The sequence below is a fragment of the Nanorana parkeri genome, unplaced genomic scaffold (assembly GCF_000935625.1).
Source record: "Nanorana parkeri isolate BGI_ZX_2015 unplaced genomic scaffold, ASM93562v1 scaffold1182, whole genome shotgun sequence".
Classification (NCBI taxonomy): domain Eukaryota; kingdom Metazoa; phylum Chordata; class Amphibia; order Anura; family Dicroglossidae; genus Nanorana; species Nanorana parkeri.
In genome coordinates, this window is record NW_017307450.1 from 509,845 (window position 1) to 532,118 (window position 22,274).

A 22,274-nucleotide genomic window follows, 5' to 3' on the forward strand; every position below is an offset into this window, starting at 1 on the left:
AATAGGTGGCACTCGGTTTGTTTCAAAGTCCTGAAACGTGCTGGTATCTTTTATTTTAAAGCAGCAGTGAGACCATACCACTGCTTTATAAGTGGGGCCCTCAATATTTGACATTCAAATTGACTGTAACACATGCATGCAAATGTGCCAAGAAGGAACATGCTGATAGGAGGAGGAAGCTCATTGCTCAAGTTTTCCACTGATCAGAGGAAGTAGTATTATCTTTCTGGCTGTGAAGCAGGATTGGGTATATCTCAGTACTGGATAGACCTAAATAAAAATCCTTTAGCAATTTAGACAATTTCCATACATGTATTTTATCTGTGTCTCTAGCTATTTGCCTGAAGTTCCGTTTTATTTCATAATTGTAAGAGGCATCATCTTTTTTTTTTATGTGGAAACCATAAACATAATGCCGGTGAATAATGTTATTTTAGAAAATCAGAATGGAAATCATTCACACCATAGTAAAGGATAATGGACCATAATTATCAGAACCAACATGGGTTTGATTCACCAGAGCGGCCTGTCTGCATCTTCTTTATTTGCATCCAAAAAACTCCTGAATGTGGGTCTAAATACAGGTGAAACTCGAATAATTAGAATATCGTGCAAAGTTCATTTATTTCACTAATGCAACTTAAAAGGTGAAACTAATATATGAGATAGACTCATTACATGCAAAGCAAGACAGTTCAAGCCGTGATTTGTCATAATTGTGATGATTATGGCTTCCAGCTCATGAAAACCCCAAGAACACGAAATCCACAACCTCAAAAGAGTAGAATATTACATGCAATCAATAAAACAAGGATTGTACTTAGAACAATATCAGACCTCTGAAAAGTACAAGCATGCATATGTACTCAGTACTTGGTTTGGGCCCCTTTTGCAGCACTTACTGCAATTACTTTTGCACGATATTCTAATTATTCGAGTTTCACCTGTACATAAGGCTGCTCCAAGCTTTCAGGTCTGTCATGCCCCATGTCCTCATTTCTGATATAGTCCTGAGTCTTTTAAACCAACACTGAAGCTCACATTGTGGTGGAGGTATAGCAGGGATCTGGAGGTTGAACTTTGCCAGTTGAGTGCTCGGTGTTTGGAGCTCCCAAGGTGCTCATCAAAGTAAGCAAAAGTATATACAAGTACTTTGCAAGGCCTCCCTTTAACTGAAGTTTAATCTTAGGCATGCACCAATACCGGTTTTTCGGTATGGAGTACCGATATTTTTTTTGGCACTTGCAGATACCGTGTGCCCTTATTATCAGGAAGCTGGGCAGCGGGTTATGATCCCGATTGTCTGCGAAGCCGGTGTTCTATTGAAAGAATACCGGCTTCATTTACTGAGGCTGCCTGACCAATCAGGAAGCTGGCTGGTGGGTCATGAGGTGCCGTCCAGCTTCCTGATTGGTCAGGAAGCCAGGCTGCCTAGCAACAAGTGAAGCCGGCTTCCTAGCCATTCAGGAAGCCGGGATGGCGTGTCATAACCCACTGCCCGGCTTCCTGATTGGAAAGAAAGCTGGCTCCATGCTCCCTCGGCACTGCCAGTCAGAGGGAGATCTCCCTTTGGCTGGAAGTTCCGTTATTTGGGGGTATCGAAGTATTTGGGCGAGTAAGAGTACTCGCCCAAATACTCGGTATCGGCACTGACACTAGCATCTGTATCAGTGCATTCCTATTTAATCTGCTTATATTTTACCTTCCCTGGTTCCTCCTCACCCACCCCCATCAACATGTTAATGACATTTTAATAACACCTTTCCATTTTCGTTACATACCTTATTTTAGACCCAGTCACGTATCTCTGCTTTCCTATACAATGCAGGCAGATTATGGCTGGTAAAAAGAGCCAGAAGGGTATTTTACATAACTGCCTGAAAGCAAGAAACACAGCCCCCTGCCACAGTACTTCTCTTAAGAACCCTCAGCCCTGATTCAAGTAGAGGGCTGGCTTTTGAGAGGAGTTATGCAAATATCAAAATGTGTTGATAGGTGGATGTCAGTCTGGAGGAGTACAGTCAACGCATTTCCCTCCCGTGATGGACTACATGCATCTCCATGCAAATTAGTAAACTAAACATGAGATTGTAGTCCATCACGGGAGCAATCTTGGGGCGGTGACTCCTTTACAACACACACAGGGACAATGGGGAACAAAAGTAGCCCCCCTCCAGAAGGAAGGACAGTGTCAGCTGTAGATCAAATCATCTCTGAACTGGTGCTGAGTGATACACAAATAAGATACATTTTTGTTAAGGGACTTGAATGTATTTTTAAGATTTAACTGTGCACGACTTAAAGGAGAACTATGGGGTCAGGGCTTTTCCCCATAGTTCTCCTAAGGGTCACGTGAGAACACAAACTAGCGTCCTCCCGTGAACCAAAGCTCAGTATACCGTGAGCTACAGCTCGCGGTATACTGAGACGCGGGGCCTGAGATGCCGGATCCTGACAATACTGTCTGGATAGACCCAGCTGCGGGATTGATAGCTGGCACTGCCTATCCAGAGGCAGAGCCAGCTGTGCCCCGCCCCCTTCCATTTCGCCAGTAAGCGCTGGAGGATCAGACAGGGGAGGGGGGAATCCCTGCAGGGAGCCGTGAGTGACAGTCACTGCTCACTGCTCTCTGCAGGGATAGATCGAGAAGTGAGCAAGCGACGATATGTGTTCGATCACTTCCCGATCTACTGAGCCGACCTGTGACAGTTTCATTGTCACAGGTCGGCTCAGATTATGAGGCTGAGTGAAAATCACTTGCCTCATAATTCTCCTTTAAGGTAAGGTTGGATTTGAGATTTAGGATGAACTGAAATAACACACAAGACTCAGAAACTGAAAACTTCAGTGAAGCATTTTATTTCAAAGTTCAGGTCTCCTTGGTGGAGCCTCAGGCTGAGCACCTGGAACAGGCACGGTCTTACAAAATTCTACTCTATGTAGAACAGGAATCAAAAACTTTCAAGGAGTAGAGAAATTTGTATATTCTTGTTTTAAATAAATTAAATATAAACACTTCGCCAAAAGTAGCATCAAAAATGACCTTGGTTGCATATATGTCTCCTGACATCAGAACGGCGCTTGTACAAAATGAACATTGACTCTATGTGGTCTGCAACACCCTGCAGAGCAGACCCTGTTGCGCAGCAAAGGGTTTATTTAAAATCCAAGAGTCCCATGCAAAAGTCTCATAGTAAAAATATTCCAGTCTCTGTGAAAAAAAAAAAAGCCCTTTCCCATTCTCAGTAGGTTCAGCTTTCAGACGTCTGCACAGTGACAGAGTTTAAACTCTTAGGTCGCTGTGCAAAGATTTTGGTCCATTTCTGTAATAAAAATGAACAGAACAAGTGTCCCTGATATATGTGCATCATGGCTAGAGGTGAGGTTCAGAAGGTCCCTGATGTCCTTGTATAGGACTGCAATTGATGTGTCGGGTCTTTTTGTGCTTGCCTCTGTATTGCACACGTCAAAGTTTGTGGTTTTAAGAGGGAATAATAAGCTGGAAGGACTAAGGCCTAGATATAAAGAAGGTGCAAGTGTCATTCAGTTTATCAGACTGACAGGAAGTGAGATCAGAGGAAGGTGAGCTTTGAGCCTCTGTGGTAATGCGATGTGGTGTCAAAGTTATTGTAGGGGGGAGAAAGAAAGGAAATGTGTCACTGTGAACACATGCCTTCATGTCTATACTCCAAAAGGAAGAAGCATGGCATACAGTATAGGTTGTCTTTGGGCTTTTTTGGGACTCTCAAGACAGATTCTCAGACAAGAACTGACCGTGCACATAACAGTCCCCAACCTTCAAGGATGTCAGATATCCACTTGGTATTGAATGACTGGGGTGGAAGATGCCATCACATGAGTGCTTCATCAATTCATGTAGAGATACATGCAAGGTGGCTCCTTTCCCCCCCCACACAATAAAGTAGCCCTGGTTGGGTGGCATATGTCGGCGTCTGTTAAATGCTGTGTATGTCAGCTTTGCTGGGAAGAATTGTAAAGAAGTCAGATCCTTCCCATAGTTTACAGTGTAAATAAGGAATGATGTCTACAGATATTTTGGACAGCACAATATAAATGTCACTGGTAACCTCAGCTGTATGGGCATGTATGGAACACACTCAAGAAGCTGCATTTAACCATTGCAGTGCTGGGGGCCCCACTGCACAGATATTTTTTTTTAAACCCGAGTTCAGCTTAAATAAAGTGGTGATTGCATATGAAGTTGAGGATGATTGATAAAGAAATGGGATTAGAGGCCTCTTACAAAATATGTGGCTGATGTCCATTTAGTAAAGAAGATGGTCAATATCTGGAGCACATTTGGTTTTACTAGGAGTGTGGTTTACTAGAAAGTAGACTGCAACTGAACTATTGCACATCATTAAAAGGCATGCATTTATATCATTGAAATGTGCAAAAACCAATAAAGTAGTAAGATAGGGTCTAGTGTTTTCTGCCTAGTGTTTTAGTCTACCAACGTAACCACAAGAGGATCCAATATAATAAGCAGCAGTATTCAATGAGGACAGGACAGTTACTTTTTTTTTGGGATCTTTAGGGATTTCCAAGCCCCCTTATGTGATGATTACCTGACATGCCACGCATAAGTGTAGGTACCTCCAGTGAGTTGTAAGCAGGGAGGGTCCTTTTTGGAACTACCTGTGTATTGCTGAAGTGCTTATGAACTGAGAGTTAAGCAGGTAGCATCTACGCTGACCCCTTGTTAAAAGGAGAACTATGGGGTCAGTGTTTTTCCCCATAGTTCTCCTTAGGGTAACGGGAGGACACAAACTAGCGTCCTCCTGTCACCCTAGGCTCAGTATACCGCGAGCTACATCGATGTCGAGATCCGCCCAGCTGCGTGAGTGACAGTTGGCTCTGCTTATCTAGAGGCAGAGCCAGCTGTACCCGCTCCCTCCCCCGTCCGTTCCGCCAGTCAGCGCTGTCGGATCGGAGCGGGGAGAGGGGAATCCAGCCCCTCCCCTGTCACGGCAGAGAGCCGTGACAGGATCGAGAGGTGAGCGAACCCGGTATGTGTTCGCTCACCTCCCGATCTACTGAGCCGACCTGTGACAGTCTCATTGTCACAGGTCGGCTAGAACTATGAGGTGAGTGAAAAGCACTCACCTCATAGTTCTCCTTTAAGGAGATGCCAACCTATACGTTTGATGTTCCAGGCCGGTATCTTTTTTTGCAGAATCTGTGTCTTTGGTTTTCTGCTATACCTGCATGATGCCCACTGTTGGGGGGAGGTAATTGGGTAGGTTAAAAAGAACCTGTCCTGTTCACTATGGTTATCCTGCTGACAAGCTGAAATGAAATCACTTTCCATCCCCCAACTCCTTTCGAAGATGCCAAGCTTACACATTGAGAGAGCTCTGTCAACTCAAAATCTTGAAGATGGCTAGATGCATGTACACCTAACCACACACTAATGGCTGTGGCCAACAAAGGAAACATTTCAGGTGTTGAATCGCTGGCAAAAATGTGCAGACATTAATAGCTGAAACTTTTCTGTCTTTGATGAATCAAGTGGTATTTTCATACACTGTGGCAGCTGATAATACTGCTACAAATGACGCTCAACAAGCATGAAATATTGCAACTGCTTAATGCATCAGGCCAAATGTCTCCCCCAGAGGAACCTCGTCTATCAGGACACGTTCAAACAACGATAAGCAATGTAAAAGTTCTCAAACAACCGAGTCTTTTGATCACAATGGACCATATGAGGATACCCATCGAGCATTGACAGTAAATAAAGTGAGGGGTAATTCCTGAGCTGTAGAGTCCATTTCTGAAAAGTCATTTCGTCCTCATCTCCTGCAAATAAACTTCACAGTCCAGTACGTAAATCCAGAAGCAGGCACAGAGATGTCGACTGGTCCTAGAAGTGTCTCAGAAAGTCCATCTCACGTCTGGTATGAAATGTTGAACTTCAGGCATTATTCATATTAATGCTGATCTAGCCGTCACGGACAAACCATAATCCAGTCTAGGAGTATCTTCAAGTTCTCCTCCATTATTTTATTGTACCATCGACTTCTACCATATTGACGTCAGTGGTAGAAAAGTTTGGCACTAGTGAAGCACTTGGTCTAGATCATACTTCTCACAGAATTTGTTGGTAAAGGGGATGCACGTCAAGTATTCAATCCAAGTCCAGTTAATCGGATGAACATAAAGCCAGATGACCAAAGAGGCAAAGAGACCGATAAAAACCACCAGAGAGATGATTATCATGATTCTTTTGCGATACTTGTCAGCTGTACCAAAAGTAATGTATGGGAGGAAGGAAAAGGACAGCAGTAGGCCACTAATGAAGCCAAAAATGTGAGCTATATTGTCAATCCATGGGAGCAGTCCAAACAGGAACAGAAAGAGAACAATACCAACAAGCTTGAAGAAGGCTTTCCATGGCTTAGCCAGTATCTGCCAGCTCTGGAAGAGCTCAACAAAAAGGCATGCCAAGAGGCCAAACTGAGATCCGGCAGGGCCAACCTGAAGAAAGGGGGAGAAAAGGGGAAAGGTTGAAATAAAAATGTTAAAAGTCCGGTGAGGATTTAAGCAGAATTCAAGAAGAAGGCAAACATCTAAAAACACACACACACACATATATATATATATATATACACACATACACACACACACATATATACATACACAACTCATTTTACACAGTGAAGATTTTCAAATCATGCCGTTGTACATGAATAAATATCTGATATACGGCGACGCTGCCCTATGGGTTTCCCCCAAATGTAAATGTCCTGGCAGCCTGGGCAAGGCTTCTTGGGTCCTTAGAAAGTAACCTTATGTGGATGGAGTCATTTCGCTTATAAAGCTGTGCTAACAGCTTAGCAGTACTGGAAGGGCTGAAACACTTACCTTTCCAAGAGAAAATGACTGGCTGTGCATCTTAGATAACATAATGGCATCTGGTTATTTGATCTCTATACCGAACAAGAGAATCAGAAGGGGATCGGCTAATTCTTCTCAGACATCTTGTAACCCAATTCCTGGAGGAAGGAAACAGGCCAGCTCCGACACTAATAATATTGGACTTTGCCTAATCAGAACTACCCAGTATCAATGCAGAGTGGGGTCACTGAAAGCTGCTGCAGTTATCTGCTATGCAGGCACTTCTAATTGCCTGCACTCTATACATACCACCAGGTTGTTTTTTTTAATGTGTTGAACTGACAAAGTCACTTTAAGAGCATTTAATACATAGAGACACATATCAAATCCCTTATATTTTAATGGCTCATCACAAAATGGCTTTTACATTTTTTAAACACACTCTGTAACTCATAGTAGCCAACCCACTCAGTACAGTATTTGGCAAACAGACAGCTAATCCAATGATGGCATTATTTAGTGTAAACAGTGATTATGTATGCGTATCATTTCAGCGGTGATATTATGTATTAAACGCCCAGCCACAAAATCTCAATAGAAGAAAACACCTTTTGGGTTGAGCACCATAGAAGTCTAAAACACAACCACTTTCACATTTGGGGTCCCCAGAAGATGTGAGGTCCACTAAACTAAAGGTAGTTATAAATGTATAAGTATATTAGACCGAATTTCATCAGAGAATAAAATCAGGTAACATCTAAAAATCTTAAAGCCTAACTCCAGTTTAAAAAAAAAATACAGGACAGGAATGGGAAAGGGTTGGGCTATAATCACACAAGAAATAGAGCATTTACAAAATAAACTGCAAATAACTAGAACAGTAAACTTTGCCTAATCCCTCACTGTGATTTTTCTTTTACTGCATCGTGTCATCAATGTAGAAGTTGATGTACTATTGTAATTATTCAACATGCAGAGACAAAGGCACCGACAGGAGGGAGAATATTATCAGAGCATAACTGATGCTAGGAACAGAGACCAGTATGGAGGTTCATGGCTGGGGAAAGTGCAGTGACCCAGTGAGAGTGACAGACAGATCCACTTAGGAAATGGGTGACAGATCCTGGCAGTCTGACCACCTGGATTAGTTATAGGCTAGACAGATAATCTCAGGATAATCACGTGAAAGCTGGAAAGTCAGAGACATGAGAGAGAGATGCACGTGGTAGAGAGAAGACACAGGTGGGAGGGTGGCACGGAGGCACTTTAATCCAGTATGGTGTAAGAAATAAAGATACAGAAAGCTTATAATGAGACCAGACATCAATGTTCTGTATCTGACAGTCTTGCTGCTAATAACGGTGGTCACGCAAAAGATGATGGATGGCAAAACACCGTCCCATCCTTGTTTGAAGTCTGCAATAGTGATGGGCCGAACACCCCTCTGTTCGGTTCGAATTTGAACTTTAGAACACAAGAAAAGTTTGAATTCGAACGACAACTCAATGCAATCTTTCATTGGTAAGACTGTCTCCTGGCCTGCAGTTTAGATTTAGTGTGAAACAAAAGAGCACCACAATTAGGAAGTGTTTGTGGTCATCTTAGAATTAGCCTCTACATGACCCGAGTGTCACTAGAGAAGCTCGAGTTGGTTGCACCACTTGTAAATATCAGTCTATGTACAGCTGGTCCAAGAACGCAATGTGCTAGAGCTACAAAAAGAAGGCAGATAAGACTGAGCCAGGTGGTCAGTAGAGATGAAAGGTATTCACGCTGACTCACCTCTGCCCTGTAAGGCAGGAATAAGGCACTGGCTAAGTTCCCTGTGATGCCGCTCAGGATGAAGATGATGGAAATACGAAGCCAGCCTGCCAGCTTCTCTAAGTCACGCAGGACTGTCATCTGGAAAATTATTGACACCAAGCAATGAATTATCCTGAAAAAACAAACAAAAGGACACACCATGAGACTACAATCATTGGTTAGTTCTCGACATTAACACCCTATTCTCAATTCTGTGCAGCTAAACCATGTTTTCATATCATTAGCCATAGGGCAGAGGCACCCAAAATGAGAAAAAATGTCTGTCTGCAGGTACCAGTCTACCCTAGAGAAATAACACACATGCTTGTACATGAAACAGACTGGTTACTCTTCTGTACTGTAAGAGTATTGAGGGAAATCTCTATCTATACTTTCTAAATTAGATTTTAAAGTGAACTCATGTCTTGACCCTATAGAGTGGAGAGGGTTAACCTCTGTCAGGTGAGTACTCCTGAATCCCAATTCGCTAGACTTTACTTCCTGTAGTGGTATCTCAAAAAATAACACAAATCCAAAATGTATGAAAAATGAGAGGTTTTAGCTAACGTTCTCTTTTACAATTACTCTGACGATATAGGAAATACTACAAAGTGTAAACTATATATCCACCATATGAGGAAACACCTACCCAGCATGAAGGAACAGTGACAGCCACAACCTGTAAAACTGATCTGGGATTTCAGGATTGAGAAATGGCAATAACCCACAAACTTCATCTAAACAGTGGACCTGTGGAAGGAGAAGTTGCTTTACAGTAGTGTATCATGAAAACACAAGTGATTCTCAAACAACTCTGAACATGGCAGTGAATGGGGTCTGAATACAAGGTCTCTATTCAAGTGACGATGACCGCCACATGGTTTTCAAATCATTATCGCTTCAAATAAAAACTCAACAGTGACGAACACAAACCTGTGAACAAAGTGTGGCCTCTTCATGAAAATATCCATGCATGAAATTACAATACTCCCGTGTTGCTATTTCACAACTAAAAGAAAAAATAAATTAGTTGATATGTAACACTATAGAACACTATAGTATATATATAAAACCAAAAAGAATCAGCCAATATCCTAACACACCGATAGTGTTAGCAGTCTTCTAATGCCTACTACACAGGAGCGGCAAAGATTGCCATACAACAAACATTTTGTTGGAACCAGTCTCACCACACAAGGTGTAGAGATCCTCAGAGAAATGAACCCGGGGGGTGAGAAGCATTGCGCATGCAAGACCTGATGGGATGTCACAAAGTGCTTCTTTACTGAAGGAAATGGACTATTATTATATAATGGAATAAGGAAGTATTTCTTAATGGGTAAGTAAACCCCACCCAATGTACTTTCTCTTTTTGACATTTTTAAAACCGTTTAAAAATGTGTCTGCTGATAACTTCCCATGCAGCAGTCTAACCTATTACATTGCTCCCAGTCATCTTTGCGGCCTATAGAACCCCACTCTTCTGTTATGGAGAAGAGGAGAAAGGGGGCAGTTTCTGTAGCCTTATCCTAAAGTGGCAACGCTGCTTCTCCAAGGATACAGTATAGTGCCAGAGGGTTGGCACCATAGAACAGAAAGTGTGCTTGGCAGCATCACCAAGATACAAGAAAAACAAAAGTCTTAAAAAGATAGCTAATGTAGCCACCTCACCTAAGAACTGGTAGGTCAGGGGTGGGCAACTCTGGCCCCCCAGCTGAGCTTTAACTACAAATCCAAACATGCCTCTGCCTCTGGGGGTCATGCCTGTAATTGTCAGTTGTGCAATACCTCATGGGACTTAAAGCTGGAAGGCCCGAGTTGCTCACCCCTGTTGCAAGCTGTATTATATTAAGTTTTTGTTCTTGGGTTTAGAGGTGGTTTGCTCGAGCAGGGAAAGCAATCGGCTCGCTTTCATGCCCCTCTGTCAAACACATACTCCCTGCTGCTGCTCTGTCCAGCCACTACGAGCAAAAAGAATACCCAGTACTTCCAAGTATATTGGAACATGCGACTCACTTGTCTTCCTCATGTGCGAAAGTCCTGGTGTTTGGTGATTGGCAAGGCATGGTCACATGGGGGTAGGGAGGCAGCCGTTAGCCAAGTGTAAGCTACTTGAACAGAGTGGCAGAGAAGCAAAGGGATGGTGAGTATGTGCTGCAGGGGATGGTTGCGTTAAAGTGAATCTGATGTTCCTTTGGTCTGCATGGGCATGTAACTATTTGGGAACACTGCCATACAGTGACTACAAAACAGCCCTGACACATATAGTGCCAGCTTACATGTTAAATTTTGGTTGCACATCAACCTCATAACAGCATTCAAAGACAAGTGCAGATGGTGTGTAGGATGAACCAACACTTGCTATTTTATTCAAATCAGGCTGTTTAAATCTGAGCATATATCAGCTCGCGAATAATGCGATATTAAGCAGGTTGGTGGGCAAATATCAGCATAGATAGTGTAGGCCTGTACAGCAAACAGCACCAACTATCCACATGGGGTATCTTTTCTGCCCCAGCAAACACCCTCTGTCTCTGCTGTCTGTATCAACCACTATTTTCAATCATAGTTAAAAGCCGATTTGTTTAAATAGGCAGCAGACGTCTTACTGATTGGAACACTCTCTCTCTACTATGGTTATACTTCACCTATGCGATGTCAGTATGTAATTCACCACTGACTACCAATGTGCAGCCACTGGAGGATGTGTGGTAGCTAGGTGGTGTGCAATGACCTCTAACACCACTCAGAAGAAGCAAACTACTTCATACTCAGAACAGAGAGTAGCGCTACTTCTATCTGCATTTATTATGAGGGGAATGTTGGTGGATCGCCAGAACCAAGGGTAAGTATATTGGAGTGTGACTCAATTCTGAGAGGCAGCTCTGTCACAGGGGGGTTTCCCCCAAAGGATCCCTAGAAAAATCCAAAGGGAATGTCAAAAATTAGAGCACTACAGAGTGTATAACAGATCAAGTATATATTTATTAGCCTTGATAACAAATTAAAAAGGTAAAGCCAAGGCTAAGTAATGACAATATGGGTGCTAATCAGAGTATTGCCCATACTGTAATTTTATTTCTTGATGTTTATTCTCTAGAAATTCCTTATATCTCCGTCCGCATTCAAACCCTCATGAAGTGCAGTTGTAAGCCTCTGAGGGAAATTTATCAAAACTGGAGTAGACAAGATCTGGAGCAGTTACCCATGGCAACCAATGAGCTTTTCTCTTCAGTTTGTTCAGTTAAGACTTGAAAATGAAAGAGGGAAGCTGATTGGTTGCCGTGTACAACTGTTCCATATTTTGACAAATTCCCCCCACTGACTTTACCTTTTGATCTGTTATCAAGACTAATACATCTATACTAGCCCTGTTTTAGACTCGATGGCGCTCTAATTTTTACATCACCTTTGGCACATTTTATGAAGCAGATCAGGTTGATTAGATGAGTTTCTGTACAACCCTGTCGCTATACAAACTATTTATAAGGCCCCAATAATACCTGAGCGCGATGGGAACGCGCATCACGTTCGCACTCATTAGTGTGCTTTTTTTATGCATTTGTGTGCCACGTTTGCAGCACGTCCAGATTGATTTCAATGGTTTCATATACGCGCAAACGCGGCAAAAAAAAAATATCATGTAGTATTTTGCGTTTTTTGCTTCTGCATTTGTGCACGTTCTCACACGCGCAAACACAGAGCAAAAACACGCTGCTTGCTGGCCACATTTGGGGTGCCAATAGAAATAAATGGCACTGCAAGTGTGTTGCACCTTTTGCCACATCTCCACTCATGAAAACATGCGCTTTGGCGCGTGTTTATGGATTGCACAGGTGTGAATGGGGCCTTATACTGCAGAGCACAGTACATACTTACCTCTTCTTCTACTTGCACCACCAACAGCCGCTTCCATCCAGAAAAATCTTCAGAAGTCAACACTGAAATCAACACTTCCTAGAGTGTTGATCTCTCGTGTCCACTGCAGTTCTCACTATTTGCTTCTGCTGACCTTCATGTCACCATTGTTCCCAGTATGGGCCCAAAAAAATGAAGATCTGGCATGCAGTACTTTTTTTCAGAGCAGCGGGGTGGGACGCTGTACAACCGCCTTGCACCTCGCTGAGCCCTTAGAACCTAATAAAATGTGACTTTTCAATAAAGTTCTGTGCTGAGAAACGCACACCAGCAGCTCTGTGTTGTTGGTATGAATGGCCCCTCAGTCGTAGTGGCAGTGGTCACCAGGAGGAATAAAAACAGCTTAATGAAAATAGGACTGGGGCTGTAATGGTTTTGGTTTCAGATACAATTTAAGGATTGAATGTTTCAAACACATCTAAAAATTATACCCTTTTGAAAAAAACAAAATGCCATGAAGACATTAAATTAGAGCCCCTAATACAAAAAGCTTTGTCACCTTTCCCTGCTCCTCTACCCATCACCAGCCAGCGCCCTCACCTTCCTTTAGTACCGATACAACAAGGCCGTCCTTTGATTTCACAGTCCATGTGCTTGAACCCAGTGTGGTTATTTTTGGACTGGTACGTGCAAATCTAGAGAAAGATGAGCAATAGTGAGAACACTGATGACTCACCTAACCACTGACATAGGTTTACAAAGTGTGTCATAAAACTTACTGGCCATTTAGTGATGTCATCAGCCCAGACATGTGGTGTGATAGATGCCGGCTCCTCACAAGTCCTTCAAGACAAAAAAAAATAAACAAGGTCAGTGGGAATGTAATCCCAAGTCCAACATAAAGTATAACAGTGCACCAGACTGAACATGGAGGGTGACAATTGCAACACGACAACTGGAATATGCAATGGGCAGGAAGGCTATTCCCAAACAAAGCCAACAGCTTTACACATTATAAATCTCCCTTAGCTTAGATTACATATAAAAACATGAAATGTCTGGACAACAGTGTATGGGTGAAACTAAACATTGTCAAAGAGTGAACAACAACTCAGCAGGGGCTCGCATTAAGGGGATGTGAAGCACTCTGTAACAATATTATTCATTACCTAGGAATTAACAGGCTTTGATGTGAAAGTCAAAGCCATGTTCCTGCAGCTAAGCCAACTCACCACTGCTGCAGGACAGCTATAGAACAGCACGTGTTGGTAAGCTGACCTTAGCTCAGGAGAGGACATCGGCTGACAAGCAGACAGCTTTACATGGGAGATTAGTGCCGTTATCTGCAATCAATTCTCAGACAGAATTGAAACCGCAAAGACTGTTTTCTTGTTTATTATTATGTGTTCTATTTCTTATAAGTGTAGGAATGTGGCTGGTAATATCCACATAAGAAAGCACCTTGCTGGCACTGCAAGAATAACTTGTTTATGCTTCTTTATTCACCAATAAACAGCCGCCGCAGTATTGGACGTGCAAAGTGTACAATCCACAGCAAACAATTTGACTGTACAGATTTTGGCTGAGGATTTTGGAGAGATTGCGGCTGGTTACACACTTTGCATAAAGACTACACATTTCACATCAGAGCCTCAGTCAGGAAGTTGAAGCATTTTAAGTGTAACTACACCCATGTGCCACTATGGGGTGTATTTATAAACAATTCACAGGGCCATTTATCCTGCAAAACTCCATGAACGCTTGTTCTGTGCGGATACAAAATTGAACATTTTCGGTATATTTTCTTTTTAGTTCAAATGTGATCTAAATAAAAACAGAATATGACCACTAGGTGGAGCTGAGGAGCAGATCCATTTGATATGCTTCTTAGCTCTATCTAGTGGATATAATGCAGTATTTTCTAAATATAACATTCAACCTGAAAAGAGAAAAAAAAAAATCATTTTTGCCTCCATTCACAGAGAATCAATGTTAAATGGCATTTCACAGGACGAATAGATCTGCAAATGGTTCATAAATAACTATATAATACATTTCAGTAGAAGTCATGTACCTTTGTATTTCTTTATAGTTACATATCCCTATATCTGTAGCTGATATTTGATTAGAATGCTTTAAAATACCAAATTTCTGGCTTCCTACATTTTGCTCCTCTAGTACTCTATGCTGGCAATACTGAGTAATAGCTACACCCCTCATAAAAAATGTCCTCACAGTGACTTGTATTGAGGAAAGAGAGGGTGTGTCTGCCCAGCGCTGTTACTGATATGGTGCTTACTGAGAGCACAGTCATATTTTGTCTTCAACAGGGCTTTAATATCGGGATGCACCGGTGCCATCTTTCCAAGACCGAGTACCGATACTTTTCCTCAAGTACTCGCCGATATTAATTACCAATACCTTTTATTGTCATGTGACAGTTTTTCTGAAACAATACTGACAAATGATTTTAGAGAAGTAGTGGAATCGCCAGGGCCCATTTGCAGCTGCAACTCTGGTAGTTCTGTCAAACTGTAGGGAGACTACAAATGCCAACAATACATTATACAGCAATGCAAAGTACCACCAGCTAGAGAGGACTACAAATCCCAGCAACACATTGCACAGCAATGCAGAATAATACGAAGCTACATACCCCGTGTTGCTCACCAGGGCTGTGCAGAGTCTCACCAGGGCAATGTGGGGTCTCAGGGCGCTACGCACAGGTCTCACCATGGCCGTGCGGGCGGGTGGCGTGAAGGAGGAAGAGATTTGAGGCTGGACTGGCGCTTTAAACATTTGCCGCGAGGTCCCCAGCAAGTGCGGGACCTTATGGCAGCGGCTTGTGTTTAATCATTTTAAGTGCTGCTATTAGCATTTAGTATCAGGGCATTATCATACGAGTACTCAAGAAAATACCCAGTACTGCCCATACTGGTATCGATACATACTGGTACCGGTACTGATGCTGGTATCGGTGCATCCCTACTTTAATACCATTAGAAAAAATGCAGGCTTTTTTTGTTCACCAATTCAATTATTGTGTACCGTAACTCACCGGGGGTCTTGATGGCACACAGCTCCTGACACTCTCTTCTGACCATCCTTCTCGGGCGCATCGTGTTCTGGCCACTTTATAAAAGTTGCCAGTGTTTCCTAACAGAGAAAAAAAAAACAAAGACTTATCACAGGTCAAGATAAACTCCTGGCAAACAGCTAAATATATAGATGAAACACATCTATATCTAAGTAAGCCGTTTGACATGCCAAAGAATTTATAGTACTGTTCATTCAATCCTAAGATTTTCAAATCCGTATTATACAGCGTAGCCTGGTGGATGATGTCTCTTAGAATACAGCAGGGCCTTGCTGAACCCTAGCCAGATGACTGGACAGTAAAGGAGCAGCAGGGGACTGATAAGGTCACCTATCTGCTCACTCTGCTCTCTCCTACCATCAGCATGCTCCTTGTTAGAACATTATACATGTGGTATGCCAGTCTGTCTCCCAGCGCTGCCTAACCTCGCACAGTCTGAGTGCTGCTGGGATTGCAAGAGACTTATATCTAGCCAGAGTTTAGTACTTACACACTTTCTTAATAATCTAATTGTTTATTAATACATACAGTCCTGCATTGAGTTATTATTATACAGGATTTATATAGCGCCAGTTTGCGCAGGGCTTTACAATACAAGGCTGCCCATACACCTTGCGTCCGATGATCGAACTGTCGCACGATTTTCGTACAGCGGCCCCATCGTGCCCCGATTATCGCAAGGTTGGATCAGAGGTAATTAAAAGAAAAGCACCAGGACGGATTGCGGTAATGGACCGCACGTATTTACGTCTGCGCATGTGCAGTGTAAATCGTACAAATTTTGACGCACGGAAACGCCACCAACCTTAGCGAAAATCGTATGATCAACCAAAGTTTTCTAACCTGTAGGTTAGTCAAAAAACGATCGATTGTACAATATTTGTGGTTGTACACGGCACTCTACCTTACGAATATCGGACGAAAACGCGATTGCATACGAAAATCGGCCGATATTCGTAAGGTGTATGGGCAACTTTAGGAAGACATTACAATCGCAATACAATCCAAGACAAGATGGTAAGGAGGGCCCTGTCCGTGAGGGCTTACAATCTAAAAGGGAGGGGCCAGTGATACACGAGGAGGTATCTAAAAAGGGAGGGGCCAGTGATACATGAGGAGGTATCTAAAAGGGAGGGGGAAGAGTTATGTCTTGTATCTGCCTTGAGCTCAGCTTTGCACTGTTCTTCACCGTCAAAATACCTGAAGAGTGCCTGTGCTGTTTGCTCGATCATTTTCTGCCCAGCACTTTCCATTTTTCAATTGAAGTATGTTGGCCGGGAGGCAGCAGACAGGGCCACCCACTGAGCGAATTTCAGCCGGTTCATCAAGAACCTGCCGAAATTTGCTCAGTGTGTAGCCAGTTTTAGAGCTATAATGAATCTTTTGTCTGAGGGATTGGTCTCTGTGGCTGGATAGCGACTGCCACCTAGTGGATAATCAATGTTTATGTGGCGGCAGAGTGGTGCTTGCTCTCATTCTAGACATCTTACCGAGCATATCCTCTGTAGTGTCTGCACACACCCCGATTTATCATTTTGAACACAACAGCCGGACTCCCTTTCTAGATCATGCTCTCTCTGGATCAAGCGCTCAATTTGTGCATCCCGACGGATGCAAGGCGAAAACTTTGCCCCCAGGTGAATCAGAGCTATCTGAAAGACACAAAGTCAGGATTATAAGAGCATACATTACAAGTCATGCAGAAAAGAGCAGATGTTCAGTATGTGCGATAGCTGGGAGTGCATTTAAAGGCAGGACCGATAATGTGGAGGACCATAAAACAGTCAATGAGAGCATTAGTGTTGTGGATCTGCAGATATCAAACTCTTATGAGAGTTAAAGAAAATGAAGCTAACGGAAGCATTCACAACTATGCATTGTAGATAATTCAGCATTGAAATACTTTAACTACAGAATCATTAATGGCTACACAGGCAGGTGAAGTAAATACACTATAGTGTAACTTCTAATGTGCGAGAAAGAATGCTTTAAAATCCCCAAACCCATCCAGAGGTTGTATGGGGGGAATTTACCAAAACTGGAGCAGAGAGTATCTGGAACCCATGGCAACCAATCAGCCTCTCTCTTCCGTTTGCTCAGTTGAGATTTGAAAATGAGAAATAGAAGCTGATTGGTTGCAGTGCAAATCTGCTCCAGTTTTGATACATTTTCCCCACGTGTATGGGGCCTTTGAAGATAGAAATGTTTTAAAGCCCAACTGCAGGGAAATTAAAAGTTTTCCCATGCAGTGGGGCTGCCCCTAGGTGACAGGAAAAAGCCATTTTATTTACCTGATCCCCGCCGGCTTGCTTTGGGCTGCTAGACCTGTCTCTGCAGCCTCTTTTCCACTTTACCGCAGTGGTCTAAGGACCACTGATGTCATCAAGTACAATGTAGGCTCAATAGCCCTGTATTGAATGTGAGGATGCCAAGGGACAGTCCACAGCCAGAGTGGAGGGGGAGAAGAGGAACTTTGGCCCTTAGGCACAAACAAGCAGTTAACCCTTGCACTGCAGGGGCAGCCCCACTGCAAGGGAAAGCATTACATTTCCTTGAAGGCTTTAATAATCAAAGTGAAAAGAGTCAGTCTTTTTTTTGTTTTACTTGGCTATAAAAAAGTAATTGATCTACAGCCTGGTGTTGGAATACACTGCAAACTATACTATACTATGCTCCTTGTCTGGCGAATATGTCAAATGTAAACTAACAGCTGAGGCCGTGTGTAGGAGAACTGCTCCGGATAACAGTCTCAGCATATGTAAACAAAGAGCACAGAGGATGTGATCAGGAGCTGCTCTCCGCATACAACCTCAGGGCATGTAAGATAGAGAGGGGCTCCCAAACGCAGCCTCAGCATATATAAACACAGAGTGCTGAGGCCGTGTGTAGGAAAGCTGCTCCCCATCACAGCAGAAATGCTGTCAATGGCATCTGATGTAGCAGCAGGGAGCTTTTCAGTGTGCCTTTGAAGCTCCAGCAAGTCAGATAGAGCCTGCCTCATTTCCTGGCTGGAGGATGTCCAGCATAATCTAGCCTACGGGTGGGCAAACTCCGCCCCTCCAGCAGTTGTGGAACTACATATCCCATGAAGCATTGCAAAATTGTCACAGCCACAGCCAGGACTCCCAGAGACAGATGCATGATTGGATTCCTAGCTTCACCACAGCTGGCCGGCCGGAGTTTGCCCACCTCTGATCTAGCCCGTTCCTCCCCAGCCTTAAGGAAGCCATGTACAGCACCCTGCCAGCCCATCAGGCCAGCTGCATTGCATAGATAAAAACAGAGACCCAGTGATGTCAGTTGGTCTAAAATATGGTATTAATGAAAACAAAATGTTTTATTAAAAACATTAATTTGCAAGTTGATAGAGAGAGGGAGGATCCATAAAAGGCAAAAAATAAGCAGGTGAAACGTCTGTGGTGGGGATATTGGTTACAAATTAATCTGATGTGTTTTAAATAAAAACAAACATATCTTTTGGTAAAAGGGTCTCTTTAAATCATTTGTGAGAAATACAGGAGCAGCAGACAATGTACAGTGAGGCAGCGTAACTAGAGATGTGTGTATGTGGTCACTAAGATGGGATGGGGTTGCACTTACCGAACTTGGACCTATCCAGAAGTTTTCCTGCTGTATATATTTCACACTCTCATACACACCTTTGTTCCTTAGGACCTGAAACAAAAAAAAAGATGTGATAAGCCATAAACTGCTACAAAAATGTGGAAAATCTACATCTAAGCAAAACAATATGGGACACATCAGTCACTTTACTATAGCCACACATTCAATGCTATATACATCATATATACACCAACATATTTATCATGTACAGTATATATCTTAATATAGTGTCAGAAAGTGTTTCAACTGTTAAAAGGGAAACTAGAACTGATTGGGGATTACTTTTTAAAGCGGTAGTGAAGCAGAAAAGTTTGGGCCCCCAGGAGGCATTTGCCATAATGTGCTAGTATGCCCTATACAGTATAATAGCACATTATGGCCAACTTACCTTTCATGCAATCCCCTCCAGTGCTGCGATGTCATGCTCTCCTCTGCTGCCGACGTGGTCTTCTCTCGGTCTTCTTCCGGATTTAACGACTTTGGCCTCTTGATTGACTAGGCCAGGATGAGGTCATTCCCGCGCATGCACATGGAAGTTACTTCATTTTGACACAGGACCTTGCCGAGCTTGTGCATTGAGCTGCGTATGCTTTGCTCAGTGCACACAAATGCTGACAGGTGCAATTAATAATAGACAAGACATACAAAGTCTCTTCTGTGATAAAACCCTGTCAGCTTTTTTTTCCCAAGCTTTACTTGTGCTTGAAGTTTATGATTTTGGAAACTGATTTCTTTTTACTGTCGATATAAAATCTTTATTTTACAAATTAACATTTAATACAGGGTGCACCCTTGACACTCATGTTACAGAGAACTATGGGTTTTATAAAGGCAGAGCACAGCAGAAGCAGTTTTTTTTTTTTTTTTATATGTATAGCATTGTATGAACAGAGCAGGAAGGAGGATGAAATGTCACTCCTATGAACCATTGTAAGAAAATATTTAAACAAAATTACATTAAATATATACTTGAGCTACAAAACTGCAGGAGATTATTAAAGAAAACAAAAACATTTTAAGCAATACTTTTTTTCAGTCCTGAGAACAAAAAACAAAAGAAATATATATTCCCTTTAAAAGGAAGCAAATCCACTATATCATAAAAAAAAAAAACTTGCCAGTTCAGTGGTGGTGTGTTGTGCAAATCCAATGGGTGCAATGCCATATGTACCAATGGCTAGCAAAGTGATGAGCACATGGACAAAGGTAACCCAATAGGTAAAGTAAGGCCTGCAAAAAAAAACAAATTGATTATGTACTTTCCTCATGATTACATTCACAAGCCAGCTATGTTCCTTAAAATACATGTGTGGACTATAGGACATAAATGTCTTTGTATATTCCAACCAAGCAGTAAAAAGGCTTTAAAACAAGCCATCACTGACCTCTAACTGCAGCGGCTGTGGAGTCATTCATCCTCAAAAATCACAACAGGGGCAATGAAGTCAGTTTTGGTCACTTTCTAACAGCTTACAGCACCAGTTTGTTCACATTAGAAGGCTGCTATCCTTCTGACACAATTAAAAAAGGGTGGATGAGCTGTGATTTCAGAATTTCTGTTGTGAAGTTTGAAGATGGATTTCTCCACAATGTCTGTAGCTACAGAGGTTAAATAAAGCTTGTTTCAAGATATTTTAATGCTAGTGAGAAGAATTTGTGATCACTGAAAATACACCATACTTTCCCTTTAATATTGTTTACACTTTAAAACGTTGGCTCTCAATAAGAGTCCTGTCTGTTTTACAGACACCAGAGGACCTCTGCCAATTTTCAAATCTCACCTGTGGCTGTCAATATGCTCCAGTTGGTTCTGCACTGTGCTGCTGATACTCCGTCTATAGGTTCTGTTTAGCCAATTCCCAACAACACCCAGGCCGTACAGGCGCTTCTTACGATCAAAGGCAAAGTGTTTCACCTGAGATGCAATGCGTTTCCCTCTACGAGGATGATCAGCCAAAGAAGGAGAAGGCCTCACAAATTCTCTCCTGTAAAAAATGAAAAAAACCACAATATTATTGCCTCTTCATTGTTTTACAGAACAATTAACACGTTTCCAATTCCATTAAACCTGAAAGAATGCAACTGAAGACGTTTCCCATCCTATTCCTTTTCATTGGGACCTACACAAGAAAAATTACAGTTGTACTCCTAAAGGATGCTAATGGTCACACTTCTATTTAATTTTAAACATGAATCCATGTGTCATTAAAAGTGACACTAAACTGATGAGTTATATTTTAAAAATGCATTCAAGTACCTTAACTATTAACAAAAATGTATCTTATTTGTGTATCACTCGGCTGTAGATCCTCAAATCATCTCTGAATTGGTGCTGACACTGTCCTTACTTCTGAAGGGTGGGTGCTTTTGTTTCCCATGGTCCCTGTGTGTGTTGTAGAGTAGCCACCGCTCCAAGATCACTCCGGTGATGGACTACAATGTCTTGTTTAGTTTACTAATTTTTATTGAGAATGTAGTCCATGACGGGAGCGAGCTTGGATCGGTGGCTACTTTACAAAACACACAGGGACCATGGGGAAGAAAAGTTGTCCCCTCCAGAAAGAAGGACAGTGTCGGCACCAATTCAGAGATGATTTGATGATCTACAGCCGACTGATACACAAATAAGATACATTTTTGTTAATAGTTAAAAATACTTAAATACATTTTTTCAGATTTAACTCCTGAGTTTAGTATTCACTTTAAATGACATTCCTAAATTAAAATCATTAATGGCTTGATCACCGATGGCATTCATTAACATGGATGGTACAAATAACGCAGGATACACATTCTAGAATTCAGTGCGTATACTGTATAATACAACATCTACAATTACAAATGCATGACCTTTAGGGCCTGCATCGATGGGCAAATGCAGCTTGCGGTGAGGTGTTTTACGCTGGCATTTGACATTAATGTGAGACGTTTCTGAAATCATTCAGAATTCAATGGGTGCATTAGACGACCTCCTAAGCTTTATAAACCTGCTTCAAGCTGTTTTTGCATTCCCTTTGACTTATAAAGGGGG

The 22,274-nt window shown here is 42.3% G+C and overlaps 1 protein-coding gene across 1 annotated transcript in view; it reads right to left on the reverse strand.

The window, feature by feature from the left end:
- Positions 1-5,556: 5,556 nt before the first annotated feature.
- The window catches only part of RHBDF2 (rhomboid 5 homolog 2), a gene marked incomplete at its 5' end in the record, with an annotated part of 32,662 nt that continues 15,944 nt past the window's right edge, over positions 5,557-22,274 (reverse strand). Inside the window, 11 exons of the mRNA XM_018568394.1 lie at positions 5,557-6,501; positions 8,644-8,797; positions 9,314-9,414; positions 9,598-9,673; positions 13,123-13,217; positions 13,302-13,365; positions 15,581-15,678; positions 17,110-17,271; positions 19,220-19,294; positions 20,362-20,473; positions 21,025-21,228. Of these exons, the coding sequence (XP_018423896.1) occupies positions 6,082-6,501; positions 8,644-8,797; positions 9,314-9,414; positions 9,598-9,673; positions 13,123-13,217; positions 13,302-13,365; positions 15,581-15,678; positions 17,110-17,271; positions 19,220-19,294; positions 20,362-20,473; positions 21,025-21,228 (1,561 nt within the window). The remainder of the gene's footprint in view (positions 6,502-8,643; positions 8,798-9,313; positions 9,415-9,597; positions 9,674-13,122; positions 13,218-13,301; positions 13,366-15,580; positions 15,679-17,109; positions 17,272-19,219; positions 19,295-20,361; positions 20,474-21,024; positions 21,229-22,274) is intronic.